At 42.4% G+C, this 14,041-nt stretch overlaps 1 protein-coding gene across 1 annotated transcript; it reads right to left on the bottom strand.

Moving 5' to 3' along the window:
• Window positions 1-1,010: 1,010 nt before the first annotated feature.
• LOC133475438 (activated RNA polymerase II transcriptional coactivator p15-like) lies at window positions 1,011-13,777 on the bottom strand. Its single transcript, XM_061768293.1, has 4 exons — window positions 13,620-13,777; window positions 9,629-9,698; window positions 9,310-9,429; window positions 1,011-1,205 (listed from the first exon to the last, which is right to left on the bottom strand). The coding sequence occupies exons 2-4, from the start codon at window positions 9,695-9,697 to the stop codon at window positions 1,026-1,028; spliced, it is 369 nt and encodes a 122-aa protein (XP_061624277.1). The 5' UTR covers window position 9,698; window positions 13,620-13,777; the 3' UTR covers window positions 1,011-1,025.
• Between the last annotated feature and the right edge of the window lie 264 nt (window positions 13,778-14,041).

Below are 14,041 nucleotides of genomic sequence, written 5' to 3'. Positions count from 1 at the left end.
CTCCGTGACCAAACGTGCAAGAGCCATTTCTATACTGAGACATACGATGATGTCATCAATAAGCGTTATCGCAATTGGTCGGTTAAAAGTGGTACAGAAAATGGATGGATGGATGGGGTACAAAAGTAAAAAGTTGTATAGAAACACTGAAAAGGTAAAGTGCATGTTTATTTCCTCTTGGAAATTGTAATAAAAAAAAATAATTCACACATTAACTTGATTGTGCATTTGGAGTACAAATTATGACAGCTCTGTATTGAGTTTGACTGTGATTGGTCAATTCTGAGCAGAGCCACGTCCCCAGTTATAAGAGTGTGTGCATACTTGTGCAACCACATGATCTCAGTTGTTTATTTTTTGTGTTTTAATCGAGTTGTACAGAATATAGGTCACACAGAGTGGAAAAAGTTTTGAAATTGTCAGTCCGATTCTTTTACATCACAAAACCCTGGCATTTGAACAGGTGTGAAGACTTTTTACGGCATTTAGATATAACTCGTGTACAAATGCTGTGAGGCAAATTAAAATACCACACATGTACATACAGTATAATGTATATGGCCAGATATGCTCTGCACAGCTATACAAAAAAAATGAAGGGTTTTCTCTCCAGCCCATGTCACACAAGTCCACAAACATTTGTGGGATTGCCTGTCAATGAATGGAAATCAGTCCAGGGGGTAGCCCAACTCTGCCATGAAATTCTAAACAAACAAATTGCTTAGGGCTACTCGTAAAATCATTTTGAGGGGGTCCTAATATCTTGACAAGCCCATGTTGAAATTGCAAGTTCAAAATATAACTGATGTGTTTGCTTCACAATTTAGCCATCACTGATAAACCTCTTCCTCGGATTGCCAGTACGGCCTCATATAAGCCTCTATCACGATCGAGTCTGTTTAGAACTGATTGGTACTTCGTCGAGTACTCCAGTAATCGCCACCCCTCCCAAATTTTTTATTTATTTATTAACTACTAACATGCATTTGATTAATTAATTGGCCTTTTACATTTTCATGGCTTTGTTAGCCATAAAGCTGAAAAGTGGCATATGAACGAAGACAATTTATTGGTATGTACAGTTTAATGGGGTTACCTTTCTTTCCAGGCTTGATATCCCCATCTGGATTCGTCCAGTACTCTCTGATGTCGATCAGAACTTTACCTTTGAAGTCCCGAACGGAGACATATCTCATCCTTCCGATCTGTAAAAAGACAAACTTTAAATTTGAGTTTCGGCTTGAATAGATTTAGAATTATAGCATTTCAACAATGTACTGTATATCGAGGTTGAACACACTAAAGAGCTGTCCTGAAATATTCCTTGAAATAGAACATATCTAATGATTTTGTTGAACTAAGTTGTTTGTGCAATGAAACGTTAAAGCACGAAAAAAAAGAAAGAAAAAGGAAAAAAGTGAACTTAACTTAAAGTGAATAACATTTTATATTTGGTGGCATAACTCTAACTTGCAATAACTGCATCAAGCCTGCGACCTATTGACTTGACCCGACTGTTGCGTTCTTCATTTGAAATGCTTTTCCAGACCGTTACTGCAGCCTCTTTCAGTTCTTGTTTGTTTCTGTTGGTTTCTTCTTTCAGTCTCCTCTTCGTGAGGTAAAATGCATGCTCTATTGCTCTTAAGGTCCGGTGATTGACTTGGCCTGATGAAGTCCTTTGTTGTGTTGGCAGTGTGTTTTAGGTCATTGGCCTTGTTGCATGATGACGCTTCTCCCGATTAGTTTGAATGCATTTTTCTGTAAACTGCCAGACAAAATGGTTTTGTAGAGTTCAGTATTCATTCTGCTGCTACCATCATGACTTACATAATCAATAAAGACGAGTGAGCCTGTTCCAGAAGCAGCCATGACATTATTTCCACCATTCTTTTTGCTGATGAGTGGTTTGTATCTTGTGGTATGGCCTGTATATTTCTTCTCTTGAAGTCATCTTTGAACAGTGGATTGTGATACCTACACCCCTGCCCTGTGGAAGTTGGCAGTGATGTCACCGTTGTCTTCAGGTGTTTCTTCACAGCTCTCAATGTTTCTGTCATCAACTGCTGTTGATACCCTTGGCCGACCTGTTCGATGTCTGTTGCTCGGTACACCAGTAGTTATTTCTTTTTCAGGACATTCTAAATTGTTGTAGTGCCTATGTCCAATGTTTGTGCAATAACTGATCGATATTCCTTTACTCTAAGCTTCAAAATGATTTGCTTTTCTCCCATAGACAGCTCTTTGGTCTTCATGTATGCTTAACAGCAAATGCAGTTTTCACAGGTGAAACCCAGAGTCAAAAACAACCACTAAAGTTTAAGCAATTAATCCAAAAGGCAACACCTGAGCAACTACAAACACCCATCAGTCACATGTTCCAATACTTTTTCTCACTTGAAACGTGGGTGGCTTCAGACAAAAGGTGATCTGTCCTGAGTTGTTGAATTCTGAACTTTTGTCTCATATACATCTTTTGATCTGAAACCCAAATGTCTTCAGTATACAACAAAAACAAAGGAATTGACCTTGCTGTTCCAATACTTTTGGCGGGGACTGTAACACACATTTCCTGTATGTGCATTTTAGTACTTCAAAAGGGAACAATTCCTTTACAAAAACTCAAATAATCTTCACTAACAAATTATGTATGTTACATCCTGACCATTTCCACAGATAGTGTTCGCACCAAGCTGGACATCTGCAATAGTGGACAGAATCGGTAATTTTAAGGTCCCAGAATCATGATTTCGTCACTGTGGTCAAAGCCTCCAAATGATCGCACTATGGTGAAGGGCTTTATTTGCTTGGTCAGGGTATGTTCCACTTTAAACAACGCTTCTGTCGGTTTGATACACGGAGACTGTACTTTTCAACTCTTTTACCTCCTCTTTACAGAGCCTACTTTCTGCGCGAGTCCCAGGAGAAGTAGCTGTGAACTTTAGTTAAATGCTGTTCCACACTGCATCTTTTACTGACTGCGAGACGCGCAACAGATCAGACACACAAACACAAACGTCGCTCACTTTTGTGAAACACAAGATCCCAATCTTTGTGGAAATAACCTTTTTGCCTGTGACTGGCATGACTGCACTGTTGGTTGACTAGACAGTTAACATCGCGACAACTGGTCAGCTGCGACAGAGAGTGGCTCGGCCTGCTGCCTCCTCCTGTCCTGCTCCAATGAGGCAGCACTGGGTCGTCCCCGGGGTCTCCTTCCAGTGGGACGAGCCCGGAACACCTCACCAGGGAGGCGTCCGGGAGGCATCCGAATCAGATGCCCCAGCCACCTCATCTGGCTCCTCTCTATGTGAAGAAGCAACGGCTCTACTCTGAGATCATGCCGGATGACCGAGCTTCTCACCCTCTCTCTAAGGGAGAGCCCGGACACCCTGCGGAGGAAACTCATTTCGGCCGCTTGTATCCGGGATCTCGTTCTTTCGGTCACGACCCACAGCTCGTGACCATAGGTGAGGGTAGAAACGTAGATCCACCGGTAAATCGAGAGCTTCGCCTTTCGGCTTAGCTTCTTCTTTACCACAACTGATCGATACAAAGTCTGCATCACTGAAGACGCTGCAACGATCCGCCTGTCGATCTCCCGTTCCATTCTTCCCTCACTCGTGAACAAGACCCCAAGATACTTTAACTTCTCCACTTGGGGCAGGATCTCATCCCCGACCTGGAGAGGGCACGCCACCCTTTTCCGACTGAGGACCATGGTCTCAGATTTGGAGGTGCTGATTCTCATCCCAGCCGCTTCACACTCGGCTGCGAACTGCTCCAATGAGAGTTGGAGGTCGCGGCTTGATGAAGCCAACAGAACCACATCATCTGCAAAAAGCAGAGATGCAATACTGAGGCCACCAAACCGGACCCCCTCTACGCCTCGGCTGCGCCGAGAAATTCTGTCCATTAAAGTTATGAACAGATTCGGTGACAAAAGGGTAGCCTTGGCGCAGTCCAACCCTCACCGGAAACGAGTCTGACTTAGTGCCGGCAATGCGGACCAAACTCCAACACTGGTCATTCAGGGACCGAACAGCCCGTATCAAGGGCTATACACCCTATACTCCCGAAGCACCCCCCACAGGACCACCCGAGGGACACGGTCGAACGCCTTCTCCAAGTCCACAAAACACATGTAGACTGGTTGGGCAAACTCCCATGCACCCTCGAGGACCCTGCCAAGGGTGTAGAGCTGGTCCACTGTTGCACAGCCAGGACGAAAACCACACCGCTCCTCCTGAATCTGGGATTCTCCCCACCGGCTCACAACGTCCCGAGTCAAGGTCAGCGCCCCATCCCCACTATACACAGTGTTGATGGTGCACTGCTTTCCCTTCCTGAGACGTCGGATGGTGGACCAGAATTTCCTCAAAGCCGTCCGGAAGTCTTTCTCCATGGCCTCACCGAACTCCTCCCATGCCCGAGTTTTTGCTTCAGCGACCACCAAAGCTGCATTCCGCTTGGCCAGCCGGTACCAATCAGCTGTCTCAGGAGTCCCACAGGCCAAAAAGGCCTGATAGGACTCCTTCTTCAGCTTGTCCACCAACGGGTTCGGGGATTTCCGCCACGACAAGCACCGACCACCTTACGGCCACAGCTCCGGTCGGCCGCCTCAGCAATGGAGGCGCGGAACATGGTCCACTCGGACTCGATGTCCCCCGCCTCCCCCGAAACATGACAGTTCTGTCGGAGGTGGGAGTTGAAACTCCTTCTGACGGGATTCCGCCAGTCGTTCCCAGCAGACCCTCACAATACGTTTGGGCCTGCCACGTCGGAGCGGCATCTTCCCCCACCATCGGAGCCAACTCACCACCAGGTGGTGATCAGTTGACAGCTCCGCCCCTCTCTTTACCCGAGTGTCCAAGAAATGTGGCCGAAAGTCCGATGACACGACCACAAAGTCGATCATCGAACTGCGACCTAGGGTGTCCTGGTGCCAAGTGCACGTGTGGACACCCTTATGCTTGAACATGGTGTTCGTTATGGACAATCCGTGACGAGCACAGAAGTCCAATAACAGAACACCGCTCGGGTTCTGATCGGGGGGGGCCGTTCCTCCCAATCACGCCCTTCCAGGTCTCACGGTCATCGCCCACGTGAGCATTGAAGTCCCCCAGCAGAATGATGGAGTCCCCAGCGGGAGCGCTCTCCAGCACCCCCTCCAAGGACTCCAAAAAGGGTGGGTACTCTGAACTGGTGTTTGGTGCATAGGCACAAACAACAGTCAGGACCCGTACCCCCACCTGAAGGAAAAGGGAGGCTACTCTCTCGTCCACCGGGGTGAACCCCAACGTACAGGCACCGAGCCGGGGAGCAATAAGTATACCCACACCTGCTCGGCGCCTCTCACTGTGGGCAACTCCAGAGTGGAAGAGAGTCCAACCCCTCTCAAGAGGACTGGTACCAGAGCCCAAGCTGTGTGTGGAGGCGAGTCCGACTATATCTAGTCGGAACTTCTCGACCTCAAACACCAGCTCGGACTCCTTCCCTGCCAGAGAGGTGACATTCCACGTCCCAAGAGCCAGCTTCTGTAGCCGGGGATCGGATCGCCAAGGTCCCCACCTTTGACCACCGCCCAGCTTGCACTGCACCCGACCCCAATGGCCCCTCCCACAGGTGGTGAGCCCATGGGAAGGGGGACCCACTTTACCCTTTCGGGCCATGGGTGCAGGCGCTCTGCTTTGAGCCCCAACTCCAGGAAATTTGGTTTAATTGAATTTAAATCGGTTTTACCAAGGGACGAATAAAAACCTGTACAATTGTATTTTTTTTTACTCCATGGCCAACTACTGCACCTGGCAAGCTACCAGTAGATTGTGAGCTACATTTTGGAGACACCGCTCATGTTTCTGTGATCAACTGCTGTTCTCCTTGCTCTGCCCATTCGGCAGCTATTTGTGCAACAGCTCGGATTGATTTTCTAGCTTCTCTTAGCCAGAGATTGATGTTAAAAGCTTGTTTGTTTTTCCAGTTTCATAGAATTGTTTTCTTCTAACGCGACGAGTAATGATTGTGAATATTTATTTGGGAGGTCGATTGTGCTTAAGTCGCCAAGTATGCACAATCTTGGGGAAAGTGGAATCCTGCAGTTCAAAATATAAGAGTTTCTGCGTAACCGAAAACCAAAAGCATTGAATTGGTGTGCATTCCCATATAGCATATGTGTCTGGGGTATTTTTGGTGCATTATGCGCATATATTAGCTGGAGAGTAGCCCATTTTATGCATAGTGTATTGAGTAAAGTGTTCTATGGAGCAGTAGTTTTGCCATTCTAAACGTATTGTTACATATCTGTATCCAGTAATTACAGTCAGCAGACATAGAAAGTCTTCCCATTTAGTGATTGGTAAGTACATTGATTTAGTGCATGAAATTAATTTATAAACTTTTGAGAGATTGTTTTTGCTTTGTGGAAGAAGGTTCACTATTTGCTTAAACTCCGGTGGATCGAGGGTGCTTTGGAGTGCTGGTATACTTTTTTTTAATTTCCGCTTTTAATTTATTGTATTGAAGAAAGTTTCCGCCTGTTATCTGGAATTCTTGGAACAGTTCATCACGTGTCCGAAAAATATTATTGTTAAATAATTGTTGTAGGTGGTCAATTGCATGTTGTTCCCATGTGTTAAAATAAAGGGGTATATTGTTAATTTCGAAATCTTAATTGTGCCAGATTGGGGAGAGCATACTGCAAGGCTTTGCGACGCTGTACCCGATGGCGCCGTCATGCTTCCCGGCTTCCATACTCATCGAGCAGACCGCGACATGGAATCATCGGGGAAAACAAACGGCGGCGGGATATGCTTCTATATCAACGAAAAATGGTGTACGGACGTCACGTAGCTCAGCACACACTGCAGCCCGCATTTGGAGTCGCTGTTTTTTTAACTGCAATCCATTCTACTCGTCACGTGAGTTTGCATCATTCATCCTGGCTGGTGTGTCTACATTCTGCCTCAAGCTAACACGAAGACCGCACTGCTAACGCTCGCCGAACAAGTCAACAAAATTGAAAAAAAACACCGGGTCTCACCCCTCATTATTATCGGTGACTTTAACAAAGCTAAACTCAACCACGAACTCCCTAAATACAAGCAGCACATCGACTGCCCTACCAGGGAAAATAACATTTTAGACCACTGCTACACTATGGTAAAAAACGCATACCGTGCTATACCTCATGCAGCCCTTGGCTTGTCTGATCACCTCTTAATTCACTTAATACCGACGTTCAGGCAAGAACTTAAATGCGCGAAGCCTACAGTGAAAACAGTGAAAACGTGGACCGATGTAGCAAAGATGGAACTTCAGAGCTGCTTAGACTGCACAGACTGGAGTGTCTTTGAAAATTCAGCTGGCAGCCTGGATGAATATACGGACACTGTTACATCCTATATCAGTTTCTGTGAAGATGTGTGTGTACCAACAAAATCATTTCGCACATTCAACAACAACAAGCCGAGGTTCACTGCTAAACTTAAGCAGCTTTGCCAAGCTAAGGAGGATGCATATCAGAGCGGGGACAGGGCCCTGTATAATCGAACTAGAAACCTGCTGACTAAAGAAATTAACATTGCAAAGAGGAACTATGCAGCAAAGTTGGAAAAACAGTTTAGCGCTAACGACTCTAAATCCGTCTGGCATGCATTCCAATCGCTGACTAATTACAAGCGACGATCCCCCCCAAGCTGAGAACAATAGCACACTAGCCAACGACTTGAATACCTTCTACTGCAGATTTGAAAAGGACAGTTTTCTTAAACACCTAACCTACAATTTCATTACAACATGCTGGCAATTTTTTGACTTGAGTTCGTTGTCACATTTCTGTGGGGCCAATTATACATTACTCGTGCACTCACTGTAGTTGTCTCGCCATGCTGCACTATTTGTATATCTGTTGTTGACCAATACTGGCCACTCATGCCAGAGTAGCATCTGCTCCATTTGCACACTGATTGAGGAGTATCTGCAACATTTGCACAATCGACATTGTCCCAGACACTGCACTACTCGTCACTTTAAACCGCATACACTCCTTGAAGACTCGGCGCCTTTTGCACAATGGTCATTCCACCGGACTATTGCAATATTAGTCATTCGAACTGCTCTAAGTGCTAGAGGACTCTGCATCTTTTTGCACAATTGTCAAAAAAAAATGTACCGGCATTACCAGATAACTAGCAACCCTTTACCGCTCAGTGACCGTTTTTTTTTTTGTCAACGTCTTTCTGTCTCCAGTGTTCTGTAAATTGACTGTCTGTTGTCGTACTAGAGCAGCTCCAACTACCGGAGACAAATTCCTTGTGTTTTTGGACATACTTTTGGACATGCAAATACATATTCTGATTTGATGATGTATTGTAATTGGTTAGCTAACCAATAGTGTTTAAAGTTGGGAGCATTTAGGCCTCCCTCTTGTTTACTTTTCTGAAGAGTGACTAAACTATAATTAGTATTTATTTATTTTTTATTTTTTTATAAATACAAAATTATGGCCAAATCTAATGTTTGAAACCATTTAAATGTGGTCTTAAAAGGAAACATTGAGAATAAATGATTTATTTGAGGTACGGTTTTCATTTTTATTGTGGCCATTCTCCCCACTAGTGATTACACTTAATAGGCAAATTATTCTAGCGTCGTAAATCATCTGAGATGTTTTCCAGAAGTGGTGTGTAATTTAGATTGGTTAGCTCTGTGAGTTTTGGCGAAATATTAATACCTAAATACTTCATGTTTCCTGTAGGAATGGGGTAATCTGGGATTTGATCTGCAGGATTCCATGAGTTTGTCATTATTGACAATATATATATTATATACAATTGTGTAAAGTTTGCCAAATGTTGTAGCCTGAATAATTAAACAATTAATCGACAACTCATCAATTATCAAATTAATCGACAACTATTTTTATAATAAAATAATAGTTTTGAGACATTAACTTAACTGTCCAAATTATAGGAATTTCTAGTAACCAAATCATAAGCCATGTTTGTGCATTTTCTGCACTGTCAATTTAAAAAAAAAAAAAGTTTTATCCAATTCATAGATTAATAAAAAAATAATAATAGTACTCGACAGATCGATTATTACAATCGTTAGTTGCAGCCCTAGTTGGCTGCACAAATTAGAATTAGCTAAAAGCTTCAGATAAGTAGCCCATACACTTGACTGCTCGGAGAAATTTTTGATGCGGTGGGGGTGAGGGCATATTTGTGTTTGGTAATGAGTCTGCCCTCACATACAAGAGACTGGGGCACCCTCTCAAACAGGTGGATTTTAATATTTGCTGAATGCACTCACTTGGAACATGTTGTCGCCAGTGTTACTGCTGCCTTTGGAAGACCCACCAGGCTTAACACTCTCTCCCGTCTTTGGTTTCTTAACTGGTTTCTCTGGTGCACTTGACTTCTTTCTCTTTGCCTAAAAAAAAAAATGGAATACAAATGCAATTTTAAAACAATTCAAAAGGTCACCCACCCTTTACTGTTCCCTTACAATACATAACCATGGGGAAAATATTTTTACACAGTATACAGAGGTTTACATTTTGAAGAGCAAGAAATTATGACCAAAACATTCCAAATGGCATATGTATCTGTAAAAAAAATTAAAAACAAACCTTGGTTTCAACATCACTATCAGAGTCACTCCCAGATGTGGAGGAGAGCACTTCCTTTGGTTTAGGCATTCTGCAGAGAAAGGGATGAATATTCAAACTAAGTTTTAAGTGCTTTCAGGGCTCTAGAGTGTGATCAATTTGGTCACACATGCACCCTAATTTCTCAATGGTGCACCCCCCTTAAAAATAATAGGGTGCCCCCGTACACCCAGCCATTTGAGAAAAACATAAAATAAAATAATTTCAGCGACTTTAAAAGCAGACGCACATTAAACCCATCGTGGTCTCTAAATCAGTCAGAGATAATGAAGGGCGGGACCCCTTCTTATAGGCTGTGTGCGTGTGCATGTGTGGGCGCTTTTGAAATGCAGGCGCACAAAAAGAGCTGCTAGCGTATTCGAAGCTATGTTTTCCGAGAGCTCTAGCTGTACAATTACTTCAGAAAGTTGAGTGGCATGAATGGAATTAGTTCCAAAATGAGTTCCACTGCGATGATGTGGGGATATGGTGCATGCTCGCCGATACAGTATAGCATTACTCGCTTTAAGAGATGCAGCCATTCTACATGTTGGGAAAGCAGTGAAAGAAATGTTTCTTAACCCACTGGAAAGTTGATTGGCAGTATAATGCATGTTAAGGCATTACTGACTCTTTACACTAGGGGTGTCCCAATCCAACTTTTTCCACTTCTGATCCGATACTGCAGCCTTGAGTTTTGGCCGATACGGATATCAATCCGATCAGATTTCAGCAATAATCATACTTAATTTACTTATTTTGTAGTATGGAATGTTAAGAAACGCTCGATCAAGTGATATTACTCAAACTGAGCACAATAATCAGCAACAGTACTAGCAGGGCTCTAGACTAACTTTTACACTAGTAGCACTGGTGCGACCAACTGAAAAAACATTTTCAGTTGGTCGCACCAGCACATGATTTGGTCGCACCATTTTGCAAAATATGTTACAAGACGTTTGTCCGCGACAAGCAGTAGCAAACAAAAAAGGTCAAATATTCATCCAACCATTTTCCGTACCGCTTATCCCCACTAGGGTTGCGGGCGTGCTGAAACCTATCCCAGCTGACTCTGGGCGAGAGGCAGAGTATACCCTGAACTGGTCGCCAGCCAATCGCAGGACACAAACAAACCACCATTCACACTCACATCTACAGGCAACTTGGAGTTTTCAATTAACCAACCATGCATGTTTTTGGGATGTAGGAGGAAATCGGAGTACCCGGAGAAAACCCACGTAGGCACGGGGAGAATATGCAAACACCACACAGGAGAGGCCGGATTTGAACCCGTGTCCTCAGAACTGTGAGGCAGATGTGCTAACCAGTCGTACACCGTTCCACAGGTCTATTAAATAATTTTATTTTATTTTAAATACAAAAAACAAACAAACAAAGCCTTTACTTTTATTTGATCAACCCAGATGGGTCGGTTCTTATAGTTTGGGCTTCTAACCCACTTCCCATGGGAAAAAATAATCACTTAATTTTGAGCATTAACACAACCGTATGATTTAAATTTAATCATTTAAATTGTACCTCCACCATATAAGTATCGTTTATGATTATTCTCACTGTTTTGCATATTATTTACCAGCAAAAAACAAAAACAACAACAACAAAAAACATTTACCCATTTAAAATCATACTCCCAAACAGAACATGGATAAATCATTACTAACTGCAATTATTGCACTTTATTTTAATGATTGTTTTTCTATACAATCCTCTTGAAAGGAGTCTGGGCTGTTTAACTTTGCACATACAGTATCTTCATGTGTCTATGCTATAAACAGACAGACAGACAGACTTGTTAGCTTTGCTAGCTGCACAATCAAGTTATTAAAACGTTTGCACATGATTCTGTAATAATGAGTGAAATGAAGACAATACACAAATTCAGCAGGCAATCTTTGAAGTTAGCGGCAGAGGTGTGGACTCGAGTCAGACTCGAGTCATGATTTTGATGACTTTAGACGAGACTTGACAATATGTTAAAAAGACATGGACTTGAACAGCAAGGACTCGTGACTTCATTTGGACTTGAAAGGACTTTGACCACACCACTGAGAAACCAACACTTTGTAACTTTCTCTTTCTATACCTATACAGTATGTGCAACTTATTGTTTTAGTACAGGAAAACACGTTAAGTAACAGCATAAATCTGAAGCTCTTAATGGTTGATTATTAGGTGAAAGTGTCCCACACCATTATTGCTAATGTATACTTAGTTCATATCTTTTAACAGCTAACACGCTGTTGGGCATGCTCTGGTAGAGGAATCGATCAAGAGGTCAAGGGTTGGGCCTTAAGGCAGTATAGGATGGGTAACGGTTAGGATTAGGGTGGGTTAAGGTTAGTGATAAACATTAACGCCGCCCACACATACAGTCAGAGGTGTGTACTCAAGTCATAATAAGAATAATAATATGTTACAAGACGTTCAACTCCACTTGGACTTGAACGACAATGACGAGTGACTTCACTTGGAGTTGAACCCATTGACTTGAAAAGACTTGCTACTTTGACCAAAACACTGATCAACCAAAATTCGTAGCAACACGAAAATGTGAAAAGTCACAACATAAAGTAACACTGCAGATTTAGCGGATTATTCATTAGGTCAAAGTGCACCATGTTATTATTGCTAATTAGTTCTTCTTATCTTTCAACAGTTAACCCCTTGATGGTCACACTCTTGTAAAGGAATTGACCAGGAGGTAATTCTTTCAAACACTACCTAAAGTAATGGTTTCATTTTAACAATAATAATAATAATAGTAATAAAATAAACAGTACAACATAAATCAATAAATGTGACAGCTAAATAAGGTATACATTCCAAGAACCACTGTTAACATACACAGAAACGACGACATTTAACGGAACAATAAGGATGTTAATAATTGCGAAGGAAAAAAATCCACATTGCATTGTGGGAATTGCGCGGCTTGTTGTCACGTATGCTCAAGAAGAAATCAGGGTCTTGTACTCTATTTCTTTTTTTATTCACTTTTTATTTACCAGTCGATCCGCACACAGCTAGCATCTATTCGACATGAAACTACATTATTCTTTGTGTCCTTTTCTGTTTGAGATACCACAGTTGGATACAATTGTACCTTTATATAACATGACAAACATGTTCTTTCTTATATTAATGCCTTGTGTTTTTGATACAAGAAATTTCAAGTTGAAACTATTTACATTTGTTTGAAATTGCCTCACTAGAAATGTTTGCAGACAATAAATGCAGTTGCCTGCTCTATGCGCAATGTGAATTTGAGAAAAATACTGATTATCTAAGAGGAAACCAAATGGTCGTTCAATATGAAGTGAAATGGCTCATTTTCTCTTATCTATTCATAATTGCTCTTTTAACCAAGAAAAAATATTGTATCCTTATACTTGAGTATTCCAATAGAATCGTCAGTAGAATACTCGATTACCAATTGCAGCACGACTGGATGGAAATTTTTGTGACAAGTCTGTTTTGTGTCACTTCAGAAACAAAGTGAGAAAACTGAAGTCATGGCATACAAAAAATAATGAGCGTCCCTCAAGGCAAAATTTTGCCTTGAGGGACGCTCATTATTTTTTTTATTTAAAAACGAAATACATTTTCCACGTTGCTGCCACCGACGACCGCACATTAGCAAAATGTACTTCGAGTGTGTTTAAGATTATTATTATTATTATTTTTTTTAAAGCAACAGCGGAGGAGACTTCAAATTACGAGGCGACTTTCTCAATATGACAATATCGATGCAAACCATCAAATGAAATCATCGCACATGCGCCGCAACCGTGTGTAGGCCGAGCCTCGATTGGAATTTGCCTTTTCAACTACCGCGCATTGTTGTATACAAATGAAATACGAAGCGCACATCACATGTTTTTTCTAATAGGGAATCCCAAAAAAATAATAATTAAAAACCAACGCACGATTCCAAAAAAAAGGGGTGGCTTACATGAATGTGTATATTCGTAGTTCTTAATTGGACTGAATCGTCTCCAGCGAAGTTGTGCTGCTTCTGCTTCAAATTCTTCTTCTCTTCTTCCAATTCTTCTTCGTCGAATAGCGGCTTAATCGGCTTGCTGGTTCATTAGCGCCACCGGTGGAGCTGCAGTATATTACAGGTAGGCCCTGGGATCGCGCTCATCTTGTTGTTTTTTTTTTTGTTTCTCTCGTTTGTGTTACTGCATTACATCCTGGGTCGCAAACGGCACCCACCACAATGAAACCTGTCATCTCACTTTATAAACAGACGATTATGTTAATGGGCAAAAAACCTGTTTGCAGAGGTGGGACCAAGTCCCAAGTCAGGTCTCAAGTCGAGACACACAAGTCCCGAGTCAAGTCGCAAGTCCTACACCTTGTGTTTTGACGACT

This window comes from Phyllopteryx taeniolatus, chromosome 3 (genome assembly GCF_024500385.1).
Source record: "Phyllopteryx taeniolatus isolate TA_2022b chromosome 3, UOR_Ptae_1.2, whole genome shotgun sequence".
Classification (NCBI taxonomy): Eukaryota; Metazoa; Chordata; class Actinopteri; order Syngnathiformes; family Syngnathidae; genus Phyllopteryx; species Phyllopteryx taeniolatus.
Note: the sequence above shows the minus strand (reverse complement) of the source record. Positions and strands in the feature narration are given on the sequence as shown.

Coding starts and splice junctions, on each gene's coding strand:
- LOC133475438 (XM_061768293.1), bottom strand. CDS start 9,697: ATGCCTAAACCAAAGGAAGTGCTCTCCTCCACATCTGGGAGTGACTCT. Junction 9,430..9,628: donor ATAGTGATGTTGAAACCAAG/GTTTGTTTTTAA, acceptor TTTTTTTTTTAG/GCAAAGAGAAAGAAGTCAAG. Junction 1,206..9,309: donor CTGGCGACAACATGTTCCAA/GTGAGTGCATTC, acceptor GTCTTTTTACAG/ATCGGAAGGATGAGATATGT.